The sequence below is a fragment of the Crinia signifera genome, chromosome 1, assembly GCF_055691185.1.
Source record: "Crinia signifera chromosome 1, ASM5569118v1, whole genome shotgun sequence".
Lineage (NCBI taxonomy): Eukaryota > Metazoa > Chordata > Amphibia > Anura > Myobatrachidae > Crinia > Crinia signifera.
Window position 1 is genome coordinate 343,340,306 of NC_139217.1, and position 25,462 is coordinate 343,365,767.

At 41.3% G+C, this 25,462-nt stretch overlaps 1 protein-coding gene across 3 annotated transcripts in view; it reads left to right on the forward strand.

Annotated features, from left to right (window-relative positions):
- The window catches only part of SEZ6L (seizure related 6 homolog like), a 351,778-nt gene that overhangs the window by 251,735 nt on the left and 74,581 nt on the right, over positions 1–25,462 (forward strand). For all 3 annotated transcript variants that reach the window (XM_083146527.1, XM_083146544.1, XM_083146535.1), the window contains 3 exons: positions 5,819–6,004; positions 12,511–12,676; positions 18,921–19,075. In XM_083146527.1, coding sequence (XP_083002653.1) covers positions 5,819–6,004; positions 12,511–12,676; positions 18,921–19,075 — 507 coding nt within the window. The remainder of the gene's footprint in view (positions 1–5,818; positions 6,005–12,510; positions 12,677–18,920; positions 19,076–25,462) is intronic.

Below are 25,462 nucleotides of genomic sequence, written 5' to 3' on the forward strand. Positions count from 1 at the left end.
AACCCTTGCAAAGCAAAAATGAAATCCCTTTGGAAAGCCGAACCATCTGTGTATATTCATCTCCCATTTGTTGGTTGTGTTTGTTAGATGAAAGTTTTATTTTGCTCCTCTAGAGTGATTTGGTTTTGCTAAATGTCCTTTAAGATGTAAAAGCCTTTAGTCTATAGGAAAAATATAAAGATGTTGTATATATGGAAAATATGCTGCATGCACAAATTTGAGTTTATTTACATCAGCATCTCAGTATTATCGCAACAGTGGGGGCGATTTAGGCCTGATTGCTCAGGTCCGAATTTGCACCCCCGGCCGATGGTGTCTGATTGGGTGAGAGTTTCACACTCTTGGGGGCATGTGCAACAGGTTGGGCAGGAAGGGGGAGGGCATTGGGCAGAAGCAGGTAACTGGCCAGAATTTTATGGGCGTGCCCACAAAACCGGTGGGAACACCCATGAAAACACTGGGCGTACCCCTGTGAGTGCAGGTGTGCCCATGGATGCTCGGGGCGGGCAGCTGATGTCACATGACATTAGACTTACTCTTCAGAGCAAAGGCTGAAGAAATCATTCGATGGTGAGCGACCATTGAATGATTTCTCCTCTGTGCATCTGCATACAAGCGGATGTGTAAGCCTACACATCCAATCACATGTTAGTGCAGGGGGGGGGGGCGGGGTTAGGTGTGCATTTGGCAGGGCGGCTATTACCAGCTAATTTACACTGCCTAGTAAGCAAGTCTGAATCAGGCCCAGAATACTTCCTGCAATATCATAGTGATGCATAGAGGAAACGGGGAGAAACGAGTGACTTCGCTGGGAATTTTGCAATACAATTTATAATTTTATTATCCAGTGCAATGGTGGATAATAACTCTAATAATTAATTAAATTTGGTTTTGCAGAAACCTCCCTTATTATAGTAAAAATATACTGTCCAGGATAGAAAAGAAAGTAAACTAAAATGCCAAGTCTTCTATACTTAATGGTCCTTCAAAATATATTTAATAATATTATTAATAGTATTAGTAAAAATAATAATAATAATAAATAGTCCTATGTATATTGTGTTACTAATTTTTCACCACCCATGCCACTCAAATCACACGTACACATGATGCGACAGGGGAGCCGGTGCTGAGCACACATCGCTGCACACCCACAATGCACCTGCAATGTGTACTGAGCGATCCGTGCCAAAAAGCCTTTTTGCCTATGCTAATAGGCAAAACACTGAGATCTTAGCAGAAAAGTCTTTCTCTGCAGGACGGTGCATTGCCATTGCCGGGTGGCATATACACGGAGTGATTCATGATCCATTTTTAAGCGATCTGACCGGATTAACAGAAATCGCCCCTGTTTGTATGCCCCTGTAGTTTAGTGTTATCAGTACTTTCCTGTAATACTCTTAAGCCATCTATTGTTAAAAAAAATTCCACTGATGATGGACGGAACCAGTGCTGAATTAAGGGCAGGGGGAAACATAGGAGACACTATACCTCGCCCCCCTCTGTCAACAGGACCACCTGATCGGGCCACAATGACAGCACTGACACACTCTTGTGCAGAAGGTAGAACCAGATAGCCAGAGCAAGATAGCACAGAGATTCCAACCTGAGAAAAGATAGGATGCTGCACTCAGCAACACTCAGCAACCGCACTAGGCTCTTGGACCAATCCTAGTTTCAAAAATACAGGGGGACAGAAAGAGTAGGCGCTCCCCATATTTTGGAACCAGCACCGGACTCCAACACCCAGCAGTGTATTGACACAGCCTGGGGACACTTTTTATATAAGTTTATTTCCTCTGGTCGTACCATTCTCACCTGGCTGGTCATCCCTGAATGGGGTACCTAGGAGATTGGGGATACCCCCAATAAAAGGATCCACCCCACGGCATCACATTGGTGTGAAATTAAAGTGATAGTAAAGGGATATAAGGGAAATTATATGTGATAAGACTTACATAAGTAAGAGGTAATAATAAATGTGAAGGGTGCTACATATATACTAAACAAACTAAAGGGGTGATGGACAGTGTACGATATGATGCCATGGAACAGCCCCGCTGCAGCAGCCCAAAGAGCCCTGCGCCCCAAACACAGTCCCACAGTCCCACTATATATATATACACAGGGCTGTTTTTCAGCAGGCTCCAGCAGGAACTGAGGCCCTTATTCTAGTTCACTCTTTCTGACAAAATATTTCTTAGATGGACAAAACCATGTGCACTGCAGGTGAGGCAGGTGTTACTTGTGCAGAGAGAATTAGATTTGGGTGGGGTTTTACACCTGCCTTACCTGCAGTGCACATGGTTTTGTCCATCTAAGAAATATTTTGTCAGAAAGAGTGAACTAGAATAAGGGCCTCAGTTCCTGCTGGAGCCTGCTGAAAAATAGCCCTGTATATATATCCAAGTTAATTAAAAACAATCTGGGACAGGTGGGAGGGGTGCTAGTAAAGGAGGAAGGCGTCTCTAATTCCTTCCAGTGTGTATACATACACAGTATATAGCACATAGGCGGAGGGGCCCTAGACTGCACACCCTGGACATGTGAGGTGCTACCTGCTGAGACATGTGGTGCAGCATGCAGGAGGAGGAGATTGCAGGTGCACACTAAATAGAATGCTAAACCTATTAATATCATTGCTGTATTGCATTTCAGAGTTTCTTAGCATAATGATGGCCATTATTATGGGCTTGTCCACCGCGTCCAGGTAACCTCTATCGGACAAGTCCCTAACCCTACTCTGAGCCAAGTCCAGGGCGCAGGACCCCCCAGGCCAGCCCAGTAGAACCACCCCATGGCATCACATTGGTGTACTTTGGTGTACTTTATACTTAATTTAGTATCCATGGGGGCATAGAAGGAGAATTAAATAGTGTGCGGGGCACTGTGACCAAATCCTGGCAAGTGTAGGGAGTCATGCAAAGTGACGTAGTACACTAACACGGTGTCCATATCGCCTATGTCAACATAGACATCCAGAAAATTTTGAAAAACCTTATGGTGACCTTTTTCCATTATGACCTTTTACACCGCAACCTTTTGCTGTGTCGACATTTTGGCCATATTGACCTTTTTCATGTGTGGACCTAACGAGCCACACTCACACTTTTGACAACTGTATTTGCATAAAGCTATGTGACTGCAAAATAAAATTTGTCTGCTACAGACTTATCTCCATAAAACTTTTTTCCTTGTATCAGGCATATGTTTTCCAGCCATATTATTTGTATGTGGATGATTCATGAACGTATACTGTAGCATTTAGTTTAACATTTTAAAATTCTAACCTTAGAAATCAGCCGTATGTTGTTTGAAACCATTTGAATCTTATTAATGGTGCCCATACTCTTTTGCGATGGTTTGCGATGCGATATTGTGCTGTGATTGCCGTTGAAGCATCCCGTGCGATAAATCGCATCTCAAGTGCTTTTTTTGCATACGATTTTCATACAATTGTGCAATAGATTGCATGCCCCTTGCGACCTGAAATCGTGTGATGGAGTAAGAGATGGGGGTATATAAACTGACAGATTGCACATCGCATTGCAATAAATAACGTGTTTAAAAACCATAAGCAATCGCACATGCAATGCGATAAATATTCTGCATAGCACATAATATCTTGAGATGTAAGATTCGACCAACATGCCCATGCATTGGGTGACACATGCCATTGGTGTGCAATCCATGCCATTTATCGAAATTGCATGATTGTGCGCTATACCTCACAAGTGTATGCAGGGGCAGATCCAGGATAAAATAACAGGGGGGGCACCATGATAAAAGAAGGTTTAGGTGGGGGAGGGGCGGTGTTAGTGGTGCCAGTGTACATGCTAAGAGAGCGGCAGAGAGAAAGGGAATGGGATTAAAAATAGGCCCTGGCATTTAAAGTACGCAGGCCCACCATGGTGACAAAAGTGAAGGATGTAGTTGTGCATGCGCCGAAGGCGCGCTCCGGAAAAGGGGATGTGTCCTTGAGTGTAGTGTACAACACCATATACAACTTCTACACATTATGCATCAAAATACTAGACTCCATTATACTTGCCCCTTACACATGATGCCAAATGGAATGAGCCAAAATTCACATAATGCCACATGGATTGAGCCAAAATTTAAATAATAACACACGGATTGAGCCAAAATTCACATAATGCCACACGGATTAAGACCAAATTCACATAATGCCACACGGATTGAGCCAAAATTCACATAATGCCACATGGATTGAGCCAAAATTCACATAATGCCACACGGATTGAGCCAAAATTCACATAATGCCACACAGATTAAGCCAAAATTCACAATACGCTTCATAAACAGGGACATTGTCCACCAAAGGCGCGCATTAAACATTTACACCATAATATCCATTACACGTTAAGTTACACGCCATTATGTCCATTAAGTATTATGCCAAACACCATAATGCCTATTAAAAATTATGCTACATAAGTGTTGCTTATCTACATGCCCATTGCCAAGGGTTCCATGCTCATTGCCAGAGGTTCCATGCTCGTTGCCATGTGGGATTACATGCTTATTGCCATGGGGGAATACATGCTCGGGGTAAATGGGGGACAGCCGCAGCTGGGCAGAAGAGATAGCCACTGACAGTGGCAGAGCCTGGCTGTATTCAGAGCACTGCAGGTCCCGGCTATTTGAAATATGTCTTTCACACCAGAAAATGCATTCCCAGGTTGGCCCCTTTTACACCAGCCTAGTCCCTGCATTTTCTGGTGTGAGAGGGAGAGAAAACCACCCCTCTCCCCCTTTAACCAGTTTTCTCATTTAACCGGCTATATCTTTGGAACCAACTGACCCATTTACATAACACAAGTATCATATTGAAGAACTTTTGAGTGGGCTTAGAATGATTTTGGCCCAGTGAAACTGGAACATTTGGTTCCAGAGTAATCTGCCCTCAAAGAACATGAACAGCCATGAAATTACATTTCAAAAATAAAAAAATCGGTTTACACACAATATCTCTGGAACCGATTGACCGATGTGGACCAGCCTGGTATCATATTGAAGGCCCAGCAATTTGGAATTGAATGAGCTCATAAGCTTCTGTGATGCTAGGGTGGGAACTGGCAGCCGTCTAAACCAGGTGGGGGTCGGAATTGACGGGTCCCATATTATCCTATGGGGAAAAACGTTACAGCTTTGCCAGGCGATATCTCCGGTTCCCGGGGGGCTAGAGACATGGGGCTGGGCTCGTTGGAAAACCCTGGTCCTCAGCTACTAAATGAAATGACAGGGGGGGCACGTGCCCGGGTGCCCCCCCCTGATTCCGCCACTGAGTGTATGGGCTGCATTAGTAACGCTCAGCACTGTTCCTGTACAGAGTCTTCATGCTAGAAATTAGGGCTGCTCTCTCTGTGGTTATAGCATCTTTTCGGGTTGGTGTAAATTAGAGCGCCTTAAGGGAAATGTCTTACCTTTTTGCTCTTGTAAATAGATTGCTGCCAAATAAATAATCCATAGAGTCCATATCTGGAGGGATTCTAGTGCTGAGGAGAGTACAATTTGTTAACTATATTTGGGAAATGTAATTTACTTTTTCTAACCTACTTAAACTTTTTATTTATTTATATATTATTTCAGTCTTACAGTGGAATTACATACTTTGTATGCCGGTGTCATATTACATTAACCAGCACTCACTATAAAGAATGCTATTTTATCAACTTTACAAAGAGCTTATTTTTAGCTGCATATGGTATATGATGATTTCAACCTACATCTCTAATTTATTCTTGAGCTGATGTTTCAGTATCTCTGAAATAAATATGTATTTGTTTTATGTTAGTTTTCATGCTGAGCTGCAGTTTTCCCCGAAGGCCAGATAACGGTGAAGTGAATGTTGTGGATCTTCACGCTGGAGGGACAGCCCATTTTCACTGTTATATGGGGTATGAGTTGGAGGGATCCAGAAACCTTACATGCATCAATTCTTCTAAACCCCGATGGAGTGATAAAGAGCCTGCCTGCATAGGTATGTTGGAGTATATCTAAACCACAAATGACAGAATCCTTTCATTAATAAATTAATAAAAGACCATTTCAAACAAACATAACACCACAAAGATTGTTGCACATTTCTGGTGATATGGCTGGTAAATGGGTCAATTAATTATCTAGCAGGTTTGAAGCTTAACGGCCAGATTCTCTAAGCTTCAAAAGTGTTAAAATAAAGAGTGATAATCAGCCAGCCAATCAGCTTCTAACTTCCATGTCACAGACTGTGTTTGAAAAATGTCAGACAGGAGCTGATTGGCTGGCTGTTTATCACTCTTCATTTTAACACTTTTGAAGCTTAGAGAATCTGGCCCTAAAACTGAAATCGCTGGTGAGTTGCAATTTTATGTCCTTAAATCATATGCAATTTAAGTCAAAGAACGTGGGGCCAAATGTAATAGGATGTGATAATCAGAAAGTGAGAGAATGACAGTAAATCACGGGCCAAATGTAATAGAATGTGAAAATCAGAAAGTGAGACATTTTGGGAGAGTTTTCCCATTTTTTTTAAAGCGGCAATCAATTACATTGAAAAATCAGGTTGATTTTGCTATGTAATTGATTGGTGCTTTTAAAAATGGGAAAACTTTCTCAAAACGTCTCACTTTCTGATTCTCATGTCCTATTACAGTTGGCCCGTGATTTACTGTCATTCTCTAGGGCAGGCATGTCCAACTTGCGGCCCTCTAGCTGTTGTGAAACTACACATCCCAGCATGCCTTACAATAGTTTTAGCATTCCCTAATAGCAATACTATGGAAAGGCATGCTGGGATGTGTAGTTTCACAACAGCTGGAGGGCCGCAGGTTGGACATGCCTGCTCTAGGGTAAAATGGAGGGAAAAAACTAGACTGCATGCTTATTATATGAAAACCTACATACTACATCTAATTGGCTACAACACATTAATAGAAGAATGGCAAAGTTAAATACCCAGCCAGTAGCCATTTTGGAAAGGCCAGAGTCATTTTACCATTTGACCATTTTTTACCCTGGTATCTAGCAGCTAATGGTACCAGATGGGGTCAAAGCTACTTAGCATTGTCTTGGTGGTATGGTCCAATATTTGTTTGGCTACAACCCCAGAGAATTGGGACCAGTTTTTAGCACTTAGGGGTAGATTTATTATAGCGGTGCTTAACGCGCCGCTATAACAGTTCCTGCTTCGCCTCATTAGCAAGTCGAAGCACGACGGGACACCGACAAGATGTATCAACATCTTGCCTGCCGAAGCGGGGGAGCGCTAACTCCCCCCTCTGGCGACGTCTCCCCCCCGGCCGGCTGACTGCGCATGCGCGGGATCTCGCTACTCTCGCAAGATCCCCAGCACAGCTCAGAGCCAGCAGCAGGGACAGCACTGTCCCTGCTGTGGGCATAGGGCATCTCCGCCTGCAGCTGTCGAAGTCGATAGCTGCAGGCAGCGGAATGGTCAACGATGCTGACCGTTCAGAAATTAGGCAGGAGGCAGGAGCAGAGTACGAAATATCATAGCTGCGCTATGCCTCCTGCCCCACACCGCTGCACGATAGACACCCGCTCGGAGGGTGTCTTTGATCAGGGGAAGCGCTATCCCCTGCTTTAGCGCATGGGGATAGTGCAGATTCCCCTGATCGACCATTCATAAATCTACCCCTCAGAGAGAGAAAGGAGAGCTACAGGATTTTCCTCACTATCACAAAAGCCTCTTTTATAGGCAGGTTTGCAGTTTGTGTAAATGCAGGTTATATACTGTATCCATCTTTGTTTTTTTGACAAATTACAGCTTGATAAATCTCCTTCCCCTGACCCTACTTTTTGTTCCTGTCCATCAAATGTAAACATGAAGATATAAAAGTACAATTATATTTTTGTTTTATTTCTTTGTGGTTCTACAAAAAAGTCAGATAAATCTAGTCAGGCTAATCATTATTGCAGTTTCTGTTTTATAATCCCTTTATTGCTTCCCAAAACCATCTGTTTTACTGAATGTGTGATAATCTTCTTTAGGTGTAATAATCCTTCATTTCAGAGCTGCTGTACAGAAAACATATTATACAGTACCTAACATGCAGGTGAAGGGCCATTTAGGGATTATAAATCACAATATGAAGCCATCATTTGACTGAACTTTCAAAAACGATACATTTTAGAAGGTGATGCAGGTCACATAAACCCTTTAGTATAGAGAATGATAGAGTGTACTAAACAAAAGCATAGGAACCCAGTGAAAACTAAACAAGAATACTTTATATACTGTTGCAAGCACATATTGTATGGAACCATTGAAAGGGAAAGTAATGGGTGACAGGTTACATTTCTGTAACTAGATGGGAATGAAAACTCATTATGAGAATATAAAGTACAGTATGTGACAAAATGTTCAAGGAAATCAGGTTCCAAGTATTGAAGCTGAAAATCATAACAACCATAATAAATGTAATACCAAAACATGTTTCAATCTTTTAATCAGCAAGAAATATAAAACAATTAATATTGACTAAGAAACTAGTGAAAATAAATGAACAGGAGAAACTTTGAATAAAGATTTGTTTAAATTGCATAGGCAAAGCAGGAAATTGAATATCTGCCATTAGATTGTAAAGTAGTAGATAACGCACACCAATAAATGTTACTTGTCTGATACCAGGTGACAGCCACCCATGTTCTTATATTTATAGATTATTATAACTAGATGGCAATATTAGCAGAAAACTGATGTGGTGCCGATCTTTGAGATATCTTTTTAGCCACGATAAACCGTTTTTCGTGATCTTTCAAAACTTTGACCTATTTTTTTTAATCAGGCTATCCAGTTTTCAATCACCCAGTAAGAAGCCCCACGTTCTCCCAAAAACTCCCAGGTTCTGTGAAGTTTGTGTCCTTTCAGCCACTGCAGAATATGGAAATTTTACTTTACCTGCTATTACAAGCGAATATATTTGCTGATGACTCCAAGTGGTGATGGCAATCTCACTTAATTTAACAATCAATTAGATTCCTTACAAGAAGTGGTATCTGTAGCTATCATGTGTGGAGGGTGTTATGGGTTGATTCAGTAAACCTTGTGTAAAGACTATATCACCCGGTGAGACTGAACCTGGCTTGTCTATTTTGCTGTACTCTGGATCAATGCAATTGTGTACAATCTTAATATACACACATTTGTAATATTTGGATGGGTTAATAGATGGGTATATCGCGCATCCAGCAGCCAGTTAGCCTATTATTCCACACTAAGGTCCCTCTAAACCTTCACCAACACCACAAAAGAAATTGGAATCAGACTTATCCGGCGCTTGGGATCTTGATTACACCAGGATCTCACCGGTGACCATTTGCATATAAATGAGAAAAAGTGTGCAATAGTGAAGTACGTTTTAAATCACTCTCAATTTAATACATTTCTCATAAAAACATGATTAGTAAAACACACATAAAAAATCTCAATACATAAAACAAAACAAAAGCACTGTTTTAAAGTGCATGAGTGGAATCCAAAATTAAGAAAGTACTGAGAATTACCGGGTGGAGTGGGAACTGATACACGGAACAGTCCCAAATCAGCTTAATAGTGCAGTCCTATGGAGTAAATCTGCTGGGCTCCAGGTCCTGTCACAAATTCCCGGGTGTCAGTCACTTTCTTCAGTCCATATGCATATAAATATAACACCAACGCGTTTCTTCCTCTAAGCGGAGGACTTTTTCAAGGTGTACTTGTCATGGGCATACAGTCTGTTTAAATACCTAATCCTTCCCGCGCCCCGCCGGACTCTAATTAGCAGATGACTACAAGTCCCATAGTCCTTTGCGGGGACGCGGGCTTCCTGTTGCCGCCTGATGACGGCATCCAGGGTAACCGCGGCAACCTCAGACTCACAGACGCAGCCGGGGTCTGGTGCCGCTACGTCATTTCCGCTCCGTCACTTCCGTATTGAGCGCAACTCATGGAGTGGAAGAAATGAACTTCATATACCAGCAGCCTCTGCGCACGCTGCCGTCCTCCATCTTTGTAGTCCATGGTTGCTAGGCACTGTAGCGTTATGTGCCTCATAGAAGCCTTGCGGAATAGATCTATATATGAATAGATGCAGAATTAATACCAATATCTGGACTCAATATATAAAACCAACATATATAAAAAGACACAGCATATAAAATCAACATGTGGTACACATATGTGATCCCACATATAATGAGTGATTTTTTCATATCTATTAAAATTTTAAAAAGATTAAAGAAACCATTTAATTTCAAAATCAGAGTTTAAACCTCCAGGCAATAATGTGTTGAGGTCATAAATCATCTGCATTTCGGCTCGTGCTAGCTGTTTTGCTAGCCCCTTTTGTCGCCAGTTCTCTTTAATTTGTTTAAGTCCACAAAAGGTTAGAATATCCTTTGTGTTGCAGTTATGGTGCACCCTAAAGTGCTCTGATAGTGCATGAGTTTTAAAGCCATTTCTTATGTTCCTGAGGTGTTCCCCAATTCGCACCTTCAGTGGCCTTGATGTTCTGCCTATATACCATAGGTTACACTTGCACTGTATTGCATAAACCACACTGCTACTATTGCATGTAACGAAATTATCTATTTTTACAGTTTTTTCATTGATAGATATTTCGGTAATCACCGAAAAACTGTAAAAATAGATAATTTCGTTACATGCAATAGTAGCAGTGTGGTTTATGCAATACAGTGCAAGTGTAACCTATGGTATATAGGCAGAACATCAAGGCCACTGAAGGTGCGAATTGGGGAACACCTCAGGAACATAAGAAATGGCTTTAAAACTCATGCACTATCAGAGCACTTTAGGGTGCACCATAACTGCAACACAAAGGATATTCTAACCTTTTGTGGACTTAAACAAATTAAAGAGAACTGGCGACAAAAGGGGCTAGCAAAACAGCTAGCACGAGCCGAAATGCAGATGATTTATGACCTCAACACATTATTGCCTGGAGGTTTAAACTCTGATTTTGAAATTAAATGGTTTCTTTAATCTTTTTAAAATTTTAATAGATATGAAAAAATCACTCATTATATGTGGGATCACATATGTGTACCACATGTTGATTTTATATGCTGTGTCTTTTTATATATGTTGGTTTTATATATTGAGTCCAGATATTGGTATTAATTCTGCATCTATTCATATATAGATCTATTCCGCAAGGCTTCTATGAGGCACATAACGCTACAGTGCCTAGCAACCATGGACTACAAAGATGGAGGACGGCAGCGTGCGCAGAGGCTGCTGGTATATGAAGTTCATTTCTTCCACTCCATGAGTTGCGCTCAATACGGAAGTGACGGAGCGGAAATGACGTAGCGGCACCAGACCCCGGCTGCGTCTGTGAGTCTGAGGTTGCCGCGGTTACCCTGGATGCCGTCATCAGGCGGCAACAGGAAGCCCGCGTCCCCGCAAAGGACTATGGGACTTGTAGTCATCTGCTAATTAGAGTCCGGCGGGGCGCGGGAAGGATTAGGTATTTAAACAGACTGTATGCCCATGACAAGTACACCTTGAAAAAGTCCTCCGCTTAGAGGAAGAAACGCGTTGGTGTTATATTTATATGCATATGGACTGAAGAAAGTGACTGACACCCGGGAATTTGTGACAGGACCTGGAGCCCAGCAGATTTACTCCATAGGACTGCACTATTAAGCTGATTTGGGACTGTTCCGTGTATCAGTTCCCACTCCACCCGGTAATTCTCAGTACTTTCTTAATTCTGGATTCCACTCATGCACTTTAAAACAGTGCTTTTAATTTGTTTTATGTATTGAGATTTTTTATGTGTGTTTTACTAATCATGTTTTTATGAGAAATGTATTAAATTGAGAGTGATTTAAAACGTACTTCACTATTGCACACTTTTTCTCATTTATATGCAAATGGTCACCGGAGAGATCCTGGTGTAATCAAGATCCCAAGCGCCGGATAAGTCTGATTCCAAACACATTTGTAATAGTTTGAAGATATTGGTCTAATGGTGACATTGTAAAAACATTGTAAAATGGAGACAGAACAGATTTCCTTAACAGTCTTTATATCCTGTGCAGATAAGAACAAACAAATGCAGTTGTAAGGGATCTAGCATCCCTCAGAAGGCTCAGCACATCTTCACGTGTGTAGGCCCCTTCATATATACACCCCCTTCAGCCGGTGTACAGACACTTAAGCTAAGAAGCATTTTGCAGAGCTTTTAATTGAATAAAGCACAGCTGGCTTGAACATGAGCTTTTAAATTGTACAGTTTTTCCAACTAAGCAGGAAGCTGAAAAGGATTATGAAGCAGAAATAATTAGGTAATTACAAGCAAAAGTGCATCCAAAGTACAAAAGAGATAGTCAGAATCCGTAAAGACCTGTAGAAGTGCAAGTTTGTACACATGGGGTTCATCTGATACAATTGCATACAGATTCACGGTCTTTCTATTAGGTTTGGATACAAATCACCTTTATTGTAATTTAAGTTCAAATCTGCTGTTGTTGTGCCTTTAGCTCCATGTGGAGGGAGAGTTCAGAATGCCACAGTTGGAAGAGTGTTGTCCCCAAACTTCCCCAGCAACTACAGCAACAATCTGTTCTGTGCGTGGACAATCGATGCTCCGGGAGGACAGAAACTGCACTTGCATTTTGAAAAGTTTATTTTGACAGAAAAAGACAGGTAAGGATTATATCTATACTATGCCCAACTCCAGAATTGTCATTCATTTGTAATGTGCCACAAAACTCTGCAGCTACACATAGCTAAGGAGGGTAATGCAACTGCATTAGGAGATAGTAGTACTGATAGTTGATATTGTAGTGGTAGGGATTGGGTACAGGATACCAGCAGTCAACATGTCAGAGGTCATATTGACCCTGGCATCCCAACTACCTAAAATTGCAAACGGGTCACTAAACTAAGAATAACCCTCACCCTAACGCTTCCCTTCCACAACCTAACCATGGGGCCGATGTATTAAGCTTTAACAAGAGATAAATCCAAGGGTGATAAGGAGAGATAAACGTCCAGCCAATCACCTGCTAACTGCCATGTTACAGGCTGTGTTTGAAAAAAGTCAGTAAGGAGCTGATTGGCTGGACGTTTATCTCTCCTTATCACCTTTGCATTTATCTCTTGTTAAGGCTTAATACATCTGCCCCCATAACCCTGCCCTGTTGCCTAACCCGAACCCTGCCCCGTAGCCTACCCTAAACCTCCCCCTGCAACCTAACCCTCAGCCTGCAGACTAACCCTAACCCACCCTGGCATACATACTTCAGGATTCCGGTTGTGTGGATTCCAGCATTCTCTCAGATGTTGGAATTCTGGCTCCGGTATGCTGACCACTTGGATCCCATCCATCAGAATGCCAAATACAGTCCATTATACCTGGTAGAATATGCAAAAGCAGTATCATCAGGAAGAAGTAGGAAAGGCTGTAGTGAAGAGATGGGTTTTGAGAAAACACTGGAAAGATTGAGGTCTAGTGATAACCTGATATGGTGGGCTAGGATCTTCAGCAATTGGGAGCAGCAGAGTAAACGTGTATTAGGCAGGAGTGATAGGTGGTTACCAGTGAGTAGGAGAAGCGTAAAGCAAAAGGAGATCAAAGACAACAAAGAGAATTGCACAATGTAATGAAGTCAGACAAGTGTGAATAGAGGGAGTATAAGAATCTTAGGGGCGTATTAATGTGTGTTGATATTTCCGCCAGGAGGAAATATCGTAATTCACCTTTTCAGTGTGGCACTGGCTGCGAATTCAACAATTGAGCGCCATTTTCACCAATGAGACAACTTTTTTAAAATTCGTATCTACATCAGATTTTAGTTTGTCAAAAACAGACGCTAAATTGTAAAATTTGAGCCTATTTTCACTGATCCGCGGTCATTTTCACCGATCCGCGGACTATACAATGGTCATAAAATTTACGACAGTCGATAGATTGAATAGGTCAAATGAAAAACGCGACCTATTAACGACCAAGAGTGATGATATTTCCGACTTTCGGAAATATTGGCACTGGTTAAATATCCCCTTAAACTTAATTTTTCAGGAAGCAGGAATTCAACGTGTTTATTTGCAGGGTGGTGCAGAGGATGTGTAGCAGAAGGTGGCAATATGAGTCTTGCTGCGAATTGTAGTAGGACAATGAGTCGAAGGCTAGATATCAGGATGTTGTATTTGTTACAATACAAGAGGAGCAAATACATGCATTATATTTACATGCAGTATGCAAACTGTTTGCTTTTGCAAGTAGCCCACACATGCTGGACGAGCTTTATTTTTACACAACAATTTAGATTTTAATTTAAAGGCACCCCTTGAATACCTAAATCTCTATGCACGTTTTCTATCTGCTTCACCTATATTGCAACATGGGTTTGCCAAGGCGCGAAGTTACTTGATTTTTCTGATTTGCTCTCAACTCTGAATTAGCTCAAATGAGAGAATTGATAAGGGTTTCCAGAATTACACAAGTGAGAAACAGACTCAATTTTGCCAAAGAAGGAGGCAATAAACAAGGAACCGACTGTCTGAATTGAATGTGTAGTTTCAAGTTTAAGTTGGTGTCAGCTAGCAGCAGGCTCAGGGGAACAGGAGAGGCTGTCATAGGGGGTGAGAGGTACTAAGTCTTTAGAAAGTGATAAAGTGGAGAGCGATAAGCCAATAACCAATCAGCTCCATCTTTGAAACCCAGCCTGTGACATGACAGGAGCTGAATGGCTGGCATTTTATCACCTTCCAATGTATCACTTTTCAAGCTTAGTGCACAGGGCTTAAAGAAGTCCTGGAGAGGAAGTGGAACCCCTTTCCCCTAACACCGACCCCCCCCCATTAGGGACAGCCTCCCCATTAGGGACAGCCTAGACCAGGAATTTGTGCCCTACCTCCCATAAAGGGATTAATGGTCCCACAAGGAATAATAATATTAACACCAATTAAAATGACAACACACAGTAGCACAATCATATAATCATATACACATTACACCGCATGTAGTGCCCTTGATTCATATTAAATCACACAATACTGCCCCTTATACACATACTGTCCATAGTTGTGCTGCTTAAACACATCTGTTTGTCACTCCAGCAGCTCACTGTCCATATCCCTCAGCAGCTCCATGCCCTACGTGCAGTGGCGGTTTTTACCTATGGGCTGCAGGGCTGATGGGTGCTTACAATGTTAAATTTCCCCCCCAAGCCACCCCCACTATCAACGCAAACCCGAAGCGTGGCGAGCGCAGCGAGCCTGCGAGGGGTGGCGGTATGCGTCCTCCGACCTTTTCATACCCCCACTATCCACGTCGGCGTGGAGTTGATTTTAAATAGTGTCGCGAGCGCAGCCAGAAAAGATCTTTTTTTGCCTGCTCTGTCACAGTTATATATATATAAAACTGGGGGTATTGGTAATGTGATATGAAGTCAAAATTGCCAAAAATGATCTGCCTACTATAATATTTTTACTTTTTGACCTTTATTTTTGTTAATAAAATTAAGAATATACTTAATTTAGAGGTTTGTTTTCAAATGATTTTCAAATACATCATTACATGCTGTAAATATTATTTTTCTTTCTGATGTCTATATGTTTCTAGTTATTCCCTACATTCTTCCTTATCTTTTCCTCCCCCAATATCATTCTCCTCATGCCAGCATCTGACACATTATACCGTTCTATCCCATCGTATCATCATTCTTCACTTCCCCCATCATGTGCATGTGTGCCTTTATGCTGAATGTGCCTCCCAGTATCATCCTTTACATTCTCCTCCAGATAATCATTTCACTTTCATTGCATCATCAGCATTCTCTATTATTCCTAAAGTATGATATATACCTTTCTGTATCATAACCCTACATCCAAAAAAAGAGAACACATTTATCATCCACGCCTCTTATAGCAATCCTTATACATTTTATTTATAATTTTCTAAAACCACTATAAAAATAATAATGCTTTCTATATATACAAAATCTAAAACCTCAAAACATTGTAAAATATAAAGTGTAATATAAGATATAAGTGATATAAGCGTAATTCTTCATCACTGATTCAGCAGTTTCTCTCCCCCACAACTTTAGAGACACTGCTGAAATGACAGAAGATGAGATCTTCCCTGCCTTTAAACAAATGAACTCTCATAAAGCTCTGGGACCTGACGACTTTCGAACCTCCTATTATAAATTATACCAGAACGTCCTTGTCCCCCATTTGTCCTCTCTTTTTAATAGCATTTTACATGGTAACCCCTTCTCTGAAAGGACTCTGGAAGCCAAAATAAGGGTGAGATTTAATAGGATGAGAGATTCAGAAAGTGAGAGATTTGGGAAGAAATCTGCTGTTTTTTTAAAGTGGCAATCATTTACACTGCAAAGTCAAACTAATGTTGCAGTGTAAATGATTGCCGCTTTAAAAAACCTTCCCAAATCTCTCACTTTCTGAATCTCTCATCCTATTAAATCTCACCCTAAGTGTTAATCATAAGGAAGGTAATGCCACCGCCAATAGTGCACACTACCACCCTATTTCCCTCTTAAATAAATATGTCAAGTTCTATTCCAAAATGTTGTCTCCCACCTCAATACAGTCTTCCCTCAGCTTATACATAGATACCATTTTGGTTTTATTCTGGGGAAACAGGCCCAAGTCAACACCAGATGTGTTATCGATCTTGTCCATTATGCAAATGCTACCAAGAGGCCTGCTCTCTATAAACACTATAGAACATACATAACCTTTTGGGTTCTATATTCAATTCCTCCATAACTGTTTACCCGTGGTCCTTTCTCTTTGAGTCCTTAGTCACATATGAGAATAAATTGGCAGCCCAAATCCTAATTGCTGCTAGATGTCCTGTAGCCGCCCCCCCCCCCCCCCTCGTCTTTTTTAGTGATTATACTGTAATGTTATCTTTTTCAGGTTACATTTGCACCCAAGCTTCATTCCCCCCCCCCCCCCGCCTTCATTTACTTCATGTGCCTTGTTATGCTGCATACATAAATATATTCCCAACTACCTGCTTCAATTTGCATTTTACAATTTTGATTGACTGTTTTAATTGCTGCAATCCCTTGTACTGTTGTTTTAGAAGAAGTCACTAGTACTGCATAGCTCTTCTGAAACTATGAATAATAAAACAAAGAGAAATATGTAAATAAATTAAATAGTTGAAATTGGAGTTGGCTATTTCCTGCCTAGTGATTATTATACTGTATTTGATTACTATCCCCAAATGTAGCTAATCTATTCATCTTCTTTGTTATATAAGCATCTAGATCTTTAATCAAGATACAATTTCAAATAAGAGGTCATGTACGGATATGAGACTGGATCAGTTCTCTTGTACCTTTATGCATACAGTAATAAGATCTATGTCCAGTACCCATAGGCATGCATTCAATGCTGCTGGTGAGGGGGTTTTTATGGCGAGGACGGCTTGTTTTCGGCGAGGATCACCGAAAACAAGCCATCCTCGCCATTTAACCCCCTTGCCGGCCGCTCGCCATATTCTATGTTCCAGGGGAATCCTCGCCGTCAGAAGACAGTGAGGATTCCCCCAAACGGTGAGGTTTGGGACTAATGCAGCGAGCCTGCTGCATATAGGAGCGAGCCTCACCAATTTGATGCACACACGCCCGCCATTTCCACCTCGCTTTTTTAGAAATAGCAAGGTGGAAACGGCAAGTGCAGGGGGTCATTTGAATATTGAGAGCGGGCTGTGACGGAGAGCAAGAGAGCAAGAAAGCACTGCTCGCCGTCATAGCTCGTCTGATCGGCATTGAATGTACCCCATAGTCTTTGTTTTATGTTCTTTTATAATCCTTTTTTTAAACAAATCTGTGATTTTCTATGTTTTTTTCCAAATATTACTGTGCACTATAGCACTATTTTGTGTCTTTAAAAATGGACAGCCCTAAGTCATTATCTACAGCATCTTGACCAACTATTGATGTTGTTCCTCCTATGTTGCTCAGAAGTTATCAATCGTTTACTGAGCTGTATCTAATGTGTGACTGTCTCTCTGTAGGTCATGTCTGGTCTGACAGTGCTACTGCCATAATAAGCAGGTTTTCTCTTTGTCCCATGGTTCTGCCATCCAACTTAAGCCCTTATTCAGTAAAGGATGCAGAAGTGTGAAAATTGCATACTTGCAATTTTGCACTTCTGCACATTAGCAGAAACCATATTGCACATGAGCAGAATGATGTGATCCCACTCTGACAGCAGCAAGGCGATGCAGATCTTTCTGGGAGTTTGGGTGGCTGTGCAATGTCACATGCAGCCGCTGTGATGGTAAAAATGGTGGTGGTGCGTCTACCATCACAGCCAGGTTGTGCAGGTAGGGGTCAACCCTAATCACTGCAATCACTAAGATTGCGGCGCTTCCTGTGATGAAACTGCAATTAGATTTCAGTTGCATCATTGGGCAACTCTTAACATATGGGAACACCTTGACTTGTGCTGAACGGCCCCCAGCATGCTAACAATAACAGTAGAAGAATCTGCTACTGAACATGAATAAGGCCCTTAGATTGCTAATATTTCATTATAATATCATTATTTGCTTTACAGCTTCTATTTGCAGGAACATATGTAATATCCTTCTCTGTGCCCCCATGTTCTTATTTTCCTTATATTATCCTCCATTTCATTTACACTGTTATCATTATTCTTGAGCCGCTTGTATGGTTTTCAAAGCCTCACATCTGAAGGGGTTTTTTCAGTTTTATATTGTTGAAACTTTCTATTTGAGGTTAATTTAGGTTTTTTAGAAGTCAATGCATAATACATGTAATTACAATGTGTTCTGTGAATTGCTATTTGCAAAGAGAGAAAGAACATTTACCCTAAAAGAAGGACTTTTATGTCCATTACAAGACTCAAAAGGCTAATGTTTTCATTTTAAATCCTTTAGGTTGGCAGTGTATAGTAATGGAAAGATTCTCTTTGACTCTGCCAAGACAGAGACTGTGCCGTTTGAAGGTCTGATTAGTGAAGGGTCTTGCATAAGGATTGAATTCTCTACAGATGAGTCCAAAACAGCCCCTGGATTCAATGTTCGCTTTGAAGGTAAATGAAAATTTATGTATCAAATTAAGTAGGAAAAATATGTTGCTTTGTAAATTTACCAGCACATAGATTTTTTTTTATTTAGATTTCCTTTCATTTTTTTGCAGTTTAAAGCTCTTTTGCAAAAAAAATAAAAAAATAAAAATTATTTAATGATCAGATAGTAGAAAAATGCTCTAGTGCACATCAGTCATTTAGAAATTGACAGCTATACTGTAGAAAGTAAATTCATAGATTTGATGAACTACAGCACTTAAATGTATTTGTTTTTTCTCTATGGTTAATTTACACTTGCATTGCAATACACAATCTAATTTGTTAATGTAAGCAAGATAGAAACACATTTTTTTCACAGTTTATAAAATGAATATCTATTTATATAATATTTATATAATTATATATCTATAATTCTGTCCTTCCACCGGGGTATACTAATGCTGTGTACACACGGGGGAGATATATTGCTAGCAATATATTGCTTGCAATATATTGCTGAGTAATATATTGCTCAGTGTACTTGCAATATATCTCAGCAATATATTTCTCAGCAATATATTGCTCAGTGTCCAGTTTTTCAGAGGGACCAGCAATTTTCCCTGAAAATTGCTAGCAATTTTGACTAGATTTTTTTTACCCTCTATTTAAATTCATTTATGATTGACATGGGTTGTGGGAAATCCTTCTGGAAGGGAATAAACGTGTATATGGTGTATATACAGATGTAGCAGGGGTCATCTTTGTAGGGGCAGGATAATCTAGCGGCAGCAGCCGCTAGTGCCCCGCTCCTGCCAGGGGTGTGGGGGCACAAGACGGCCGTGCGGCCCCTGCCACCCCGACACCAATGCCCCCTTCATTTATATTGAGCCCACATACTATTGGTGTGGGGCAGCATGGTAATGCTCATGCTGCCCACCGATGGTGCAAATCACCATCGATGGGCAGCATGAACATAATCATGCTGCCGGACACCAATGCCCCCTTCATTTTTTTTCATGTCACATACTATTGGTGTGGGACAGCATGGTAATGCTCATGCTGCCCACCGATGGTGCAAATCACCATCGATGGGCAGCATGAACATAATCATGCTGCCCGACACCAATGCCCCCTTCATTTTTTTGGTTGTCACATACTATTGGTGTGGGGCAGCATGGTAATGCTCATGCTGCCCACCGATGGTGCAAATCACCATCGATGGGCAGCATGAACATAATCATGATGCCCAACACCAATGCCCTCTAAAGACAGCCTATGCACTTACTGGCTAGTGCTTCTGTGGGGCGCGCAGGAGGTGTGGGTGCTGGCACAGTGGGGGGGAGATTTGCGCAGCAGCTTCTGTGCTGTAGGCTAGATATCGCTGGTCTCTGGTGCACAGTGCTTTGTGCACCAGCGACCAGCAATTTTTAGGCAGAATCGGAGGAGCAAGCTCCTGCGACCAGCGACCATGAAGCGCTGGCTGCACATTAAATCACTGGCAATATGGTCGCTGAGCGACCATTTTGCCAGCGATTTCATGCCTAATTGCAGCAGTGTGTACACAGCATAAGAGAGGACTTGTCTCATGTGCACTGTCTGGTGGGATCCCCTTCTTTCTATCCAGCAACAGAAGGGAGTACACCCTGGCTTGTCTCCGGGAAAATAATGTGGTGGCCATTGTTCTGGAAATAAGGCCACAATGTCAATTAGAAGGCCTGTGTTAAAACATGTTCATTCTCATTATAAATTAATATTAAAACTATAAAACCCCTGGGCAGTGTAAAAACTAGAGAAAAACCTGTATTTTAAGGTAAAAATATCAGAACTCCCAGGTGCAACTCAGCTGGACACCCACTAATGATTAATTATCATACATTTTACAAAAAAACAGTGGTTTAATAAATGAAAGTCATTTTTTTAATGTAATACAATAACAAGAACCCTCCTCATCCATATTTGTCACAAAATGATGTGCATGTCCAGCTCTAAATGTGTCCGAAAAAGCTCTCTGTTCAACTCAATTCTCCAATAGTAGTTTGAGTGACAGATATACTACCATCCTTATTCATCATATGTCTGACCGGTGTGATATCCCTTCCTGTTTTATGTCTGTCCTATTATCTTTTCATTTGACTCCTTGTGGAGCTTAACCAAAAATGTGTGGGCCCTCTAGCAAACTAAGTAAGGGCACCAATCTAACGCCAAATGATGAAATACTTTGACAGGGTATGAGGGCACTCCCCAGCTCCTAGTATTGTCTCACTAATGACCTGCCTTGGTTTTTACTATCAGATATATAACTGTCTGCTCTGAACTCCTGACTAACTTTAGACTGTCTGGCTATTCCCTAGTTGTAACTAATTATGCTTGTTATATTTCCTCATTGTACTGTATAATTAGCTAAAATAATAATCCACTTAATTTAGCTTGTTTCCTGCCCATGGATTATATTCTTTCTCATCTGCTGGACAGTGATCCCTAATTCCAGCCTTACATAACAGGATTTGTTATTCAGCCTTGATGGAATATATTACCTCCTCATTCATGATAAAGTGGACAAGATCCATTTAATCTAGGGGTCCCTGGTTCTTTTATTTTAATAGACAGTTAAACAGACAGTTGCATACAACCCAACTGTCCAGATTACTGCGGGACAGTCCAGCTATTTGGAGACTGTCCTGCTGTGCCTCCCACGGGTGGCAATGTCCATGGGCGGGTAGGCAATTGGGGGAGCCGAAGATCACCACTGCTCTGTTTTTCAAAGCAGCCAGTGATCGTTGAAGAGATGCTGTGTACAGTGTCTCTTCAGTGCAGGTAGGTAGCTAGGGACTGCCCAGTCACTAGGGTAGCACTGGACATGCCGCCAAAATTATGAAACCTTGTAGCTCCACCCCTTTTTGAGAACCAAATCTTAATCTCTCTGCACATGTTACATTTTCCCCACCTGCATTGCACATGGTTTTGCCCATTAGAGAAAGATTTTGCATTTAAAATCCCTAATACCACTGGCTCCTGGGACTTGTCCAACCATAATATAGGGCATTCCCAAAATATACAATAACTACACTCATGTAAGCCATTCGTGCAAGTCATGTGAGCTAAATAAAATATAATATTGCTGCTGAAATGTTTAATTTCTCAATTGATCTTATGTAATATTTACAAATCTTTAAATTACTCTGGATTCGTTCAATTTTATTTGATATAAGAAAATTGCACATATTTGTGCAACTTACGGTATGTGACAGAAACGTTATTCAGGAAACTGTAAATTGACAATGACTCGCAAAATGGCAGACACATATACTGTAGACTACTGTAAATCTTACAAATAAGTGCTCATCTATTTCCGCTGTGTATTGGCACAGCCGATGCGCTCCCTTGAGCTAAATCAGTGAAAATGTAATATGACCAAAGTGCGTTTAATAAATTCTTCTTTGTCGTACTGTAAAAGATAGACATGAAAAAAATAGCAGAATTTATAACTCGCTGGAAAGACCCTTATGAGGCTATTTTGATGAATTTGGTAAAGAAATAATGGTCCTGGCCCTTATTATATTAATGACCCACATATACCCTTCAAAATAATACATTTTCTCTTTCAATTGCAGTACATCGACTTCACAGTTCTTCTATGACAAGACCGTATATTACACTGAATAGACTGAACCTTAAACTTTGTAGAAAAGAAGCCTAATGGAAGATGAGAGCTACTTGAGCAACCAATTAGGCCATTTCACTGCTCACCTATAGTTATTTATAATCTTGGCAATTGATTGTACCAAACCAACAGGTCTTCGGGGGATTTGTGATACAGTATCTATACATTCGTTTTATAATGGTTTATATTGCAAAGCACAGTGCACAAATGGAGTTTTCACTGGCAAAAATAAACTAAGGGTAATTTTTATACTGGAAAGATGGAGACCCGTAATGCTTTAATTTGTGCTAGTGTGCTTAGGTTCCTGCAGAGTGCCTTTCAATTCCCAGTTCTTGGAACTGAGCCCAGATAATCACTCTCCACCTCTGTATTATGCCCGTGTTGTAAAAAAGGAAAAAATGACTTTGAAGTCAGATCTGCATATGGCAGTATTGGTATTGCCCTTTATAATTCATTTTTTCAAGTACTGTATTTATAATAAAGCTTAATACATCTAGCCCTAAATCCCCCCAAACCTTAATCCACTTTTGCCTCCCTATCCAATAATGGGCACCGCATGATCCCCATGGAATTCAGAGTATTAGCCTCCAGCCAGTTGTTGGTGGCTTCAACACAGGTTCCAATGTGGCACATGACAAACTTGTACATTTTCGTAAAATAGCAGCTCTTCTACAGCAATAATTTAATAAACCTCTCCATCATTGTCACTTGATACTTGATTGATACTACATACCAGTCCCTATATATTCAAATTGATTTTAAGGAGAATTACACAGCTACAGTAAACCTCTAAATTAAAATTGTTAAATATAATTTTATGCTGCTGCAGGATTGAGTAAAATTACATTCTAATGTTGATCTAATGAATGGCAACATTGTGAATGTTGACAAACTATTCCACACATGGATATTTTGAAGCCATATGCACAGAGCCCGGACTTCCAACAGCCCTTACAAAATCCCTGCCTTTTTTTTTTTCATTGCACGACATGTCTTTTACCAATGTAATTCTAGAATACATCCAATTATATATAGATTTGTACTACTAAACAGAACAGCAGAATCACCTGAGATGTAATAGTCAGTTATGATATATATATATATATATATATAGAAAACGGTATATCAAGAGATATAAAGAAGCAGCACTCCTTATTTGGTTTTTAAGGTCCAAACAAACAATTTATTCCATAGGCAGCTGAGCATCAGATTTTTGCAACTTATCAGTCGGCATAAGCATGCCTTTACCAGTAGTGGGGGTCACACACATAATCACCCATCCTAGTAGTGTAGGGAGAAACACAGTCACAGTCGACGGATCCGTTTCGGCTCAATGGAGCCTTTCTCACAGACTGACCCAATATTAGTGATACTCGTGCAGTGTTAAATAGCCATCACCATTAACTTCAATCAGATCACAACAGCTGCTGTGCATCACAGTCCAGCCAATCATAGCCTATAGCCCAATCACGCCCATGCCCGGAACTCCATGTATGGAGTTAAACAATCATACACCCCTATCCCACTCACGTGGGTCTCACCTGCCACTACAGGACCCCGGGCTCACTCGTCCCACTGCGGCGGTATTAGCTCAGGTGCTGGAGACGGAGGTGGAACGCAGCGCTTCGCGCCGCGCTACCCGCGTCATCACTATGCACCAGGTCCAATCAGGGAAGCCGGCGCATCGCATCATCACCTGACGCGATCCCGGCCACTCCCCTGGACCAGCTCTGGAGCGCATCGCCATGTTGGAGAGGGCAGGGTACTCTGCGGGCAAGGTGTCAAGGGATGCGGACGCCATCTTGTGGAGGTCACTGAGAGACCTTTAGTAATCACATCTGAGGCATTGTCAACACTAGTTTAAGGCATTTAGCGGCGGGGGCAAGTTACCAGATAGGCTTGCTGTTAATAGCACATCAGTGGAGTGAACATAACACGACAAATGACAACATATAATATATACAGTATTTACAATGGGGAAGGTTTCATGAGAATATCACTTGGTCCTAAATTAGGTTTCATAAGAATATCACTTGATCCTGAATAGGTGACATATGGCCCGATGAGGTCGGACAATAACTGAGCGGGGGATTACTAGCATGTCATGGAGTCACAGATAAGCGGAAATAGGATATTCTTCATTGAGTCCAGATGGTGATAAGGTATCCAGTTTCCGAATCCACTGGCATTCCCTCTGTAGCAACATTTTATGTCTATCACCTCCTCTTCTGAGAGGAGGTATATGGTCAACCAGCATATACTTGAAGTCCCTTATCGAATTTCCGTCCTCTACAAAGTGCCTTGCTACCGGAGGTGTATTAATATCAACCCCATTCAGGGCCTTCTTGATCGACGATCTGTGCATCGCTATTCTCTCCTTCGCCATTCTGATGGTTTTACCCACGTACAATTTGTTACACGAACAAAGGGTGACGTAGATGGCGAATTTGGATTCACAATTCAGGCGATGATAGATCGGAAATGCCTGTCCGGAGATCGGATGGGTGAAATGTGTGCCCGTGACTAGGAAGCTGCAGTTGGCACATTTTGTACATTTGTAGGTACCATTCCTAGAAGTCAGCCATCCACTTGATGTCTTAATGGGGCTGATGTCAGAGTAGGAGACCCTCTGTTTCAGATTACTACTCCTTTTGTAGCTGAACAGTGGAGCACTGGCACAATCTGGGCCCAGCACTGGGTCAGTGCTCATGATGTGCCAGTGTCTCTGCACAGACGATTTCAGGAGTCCC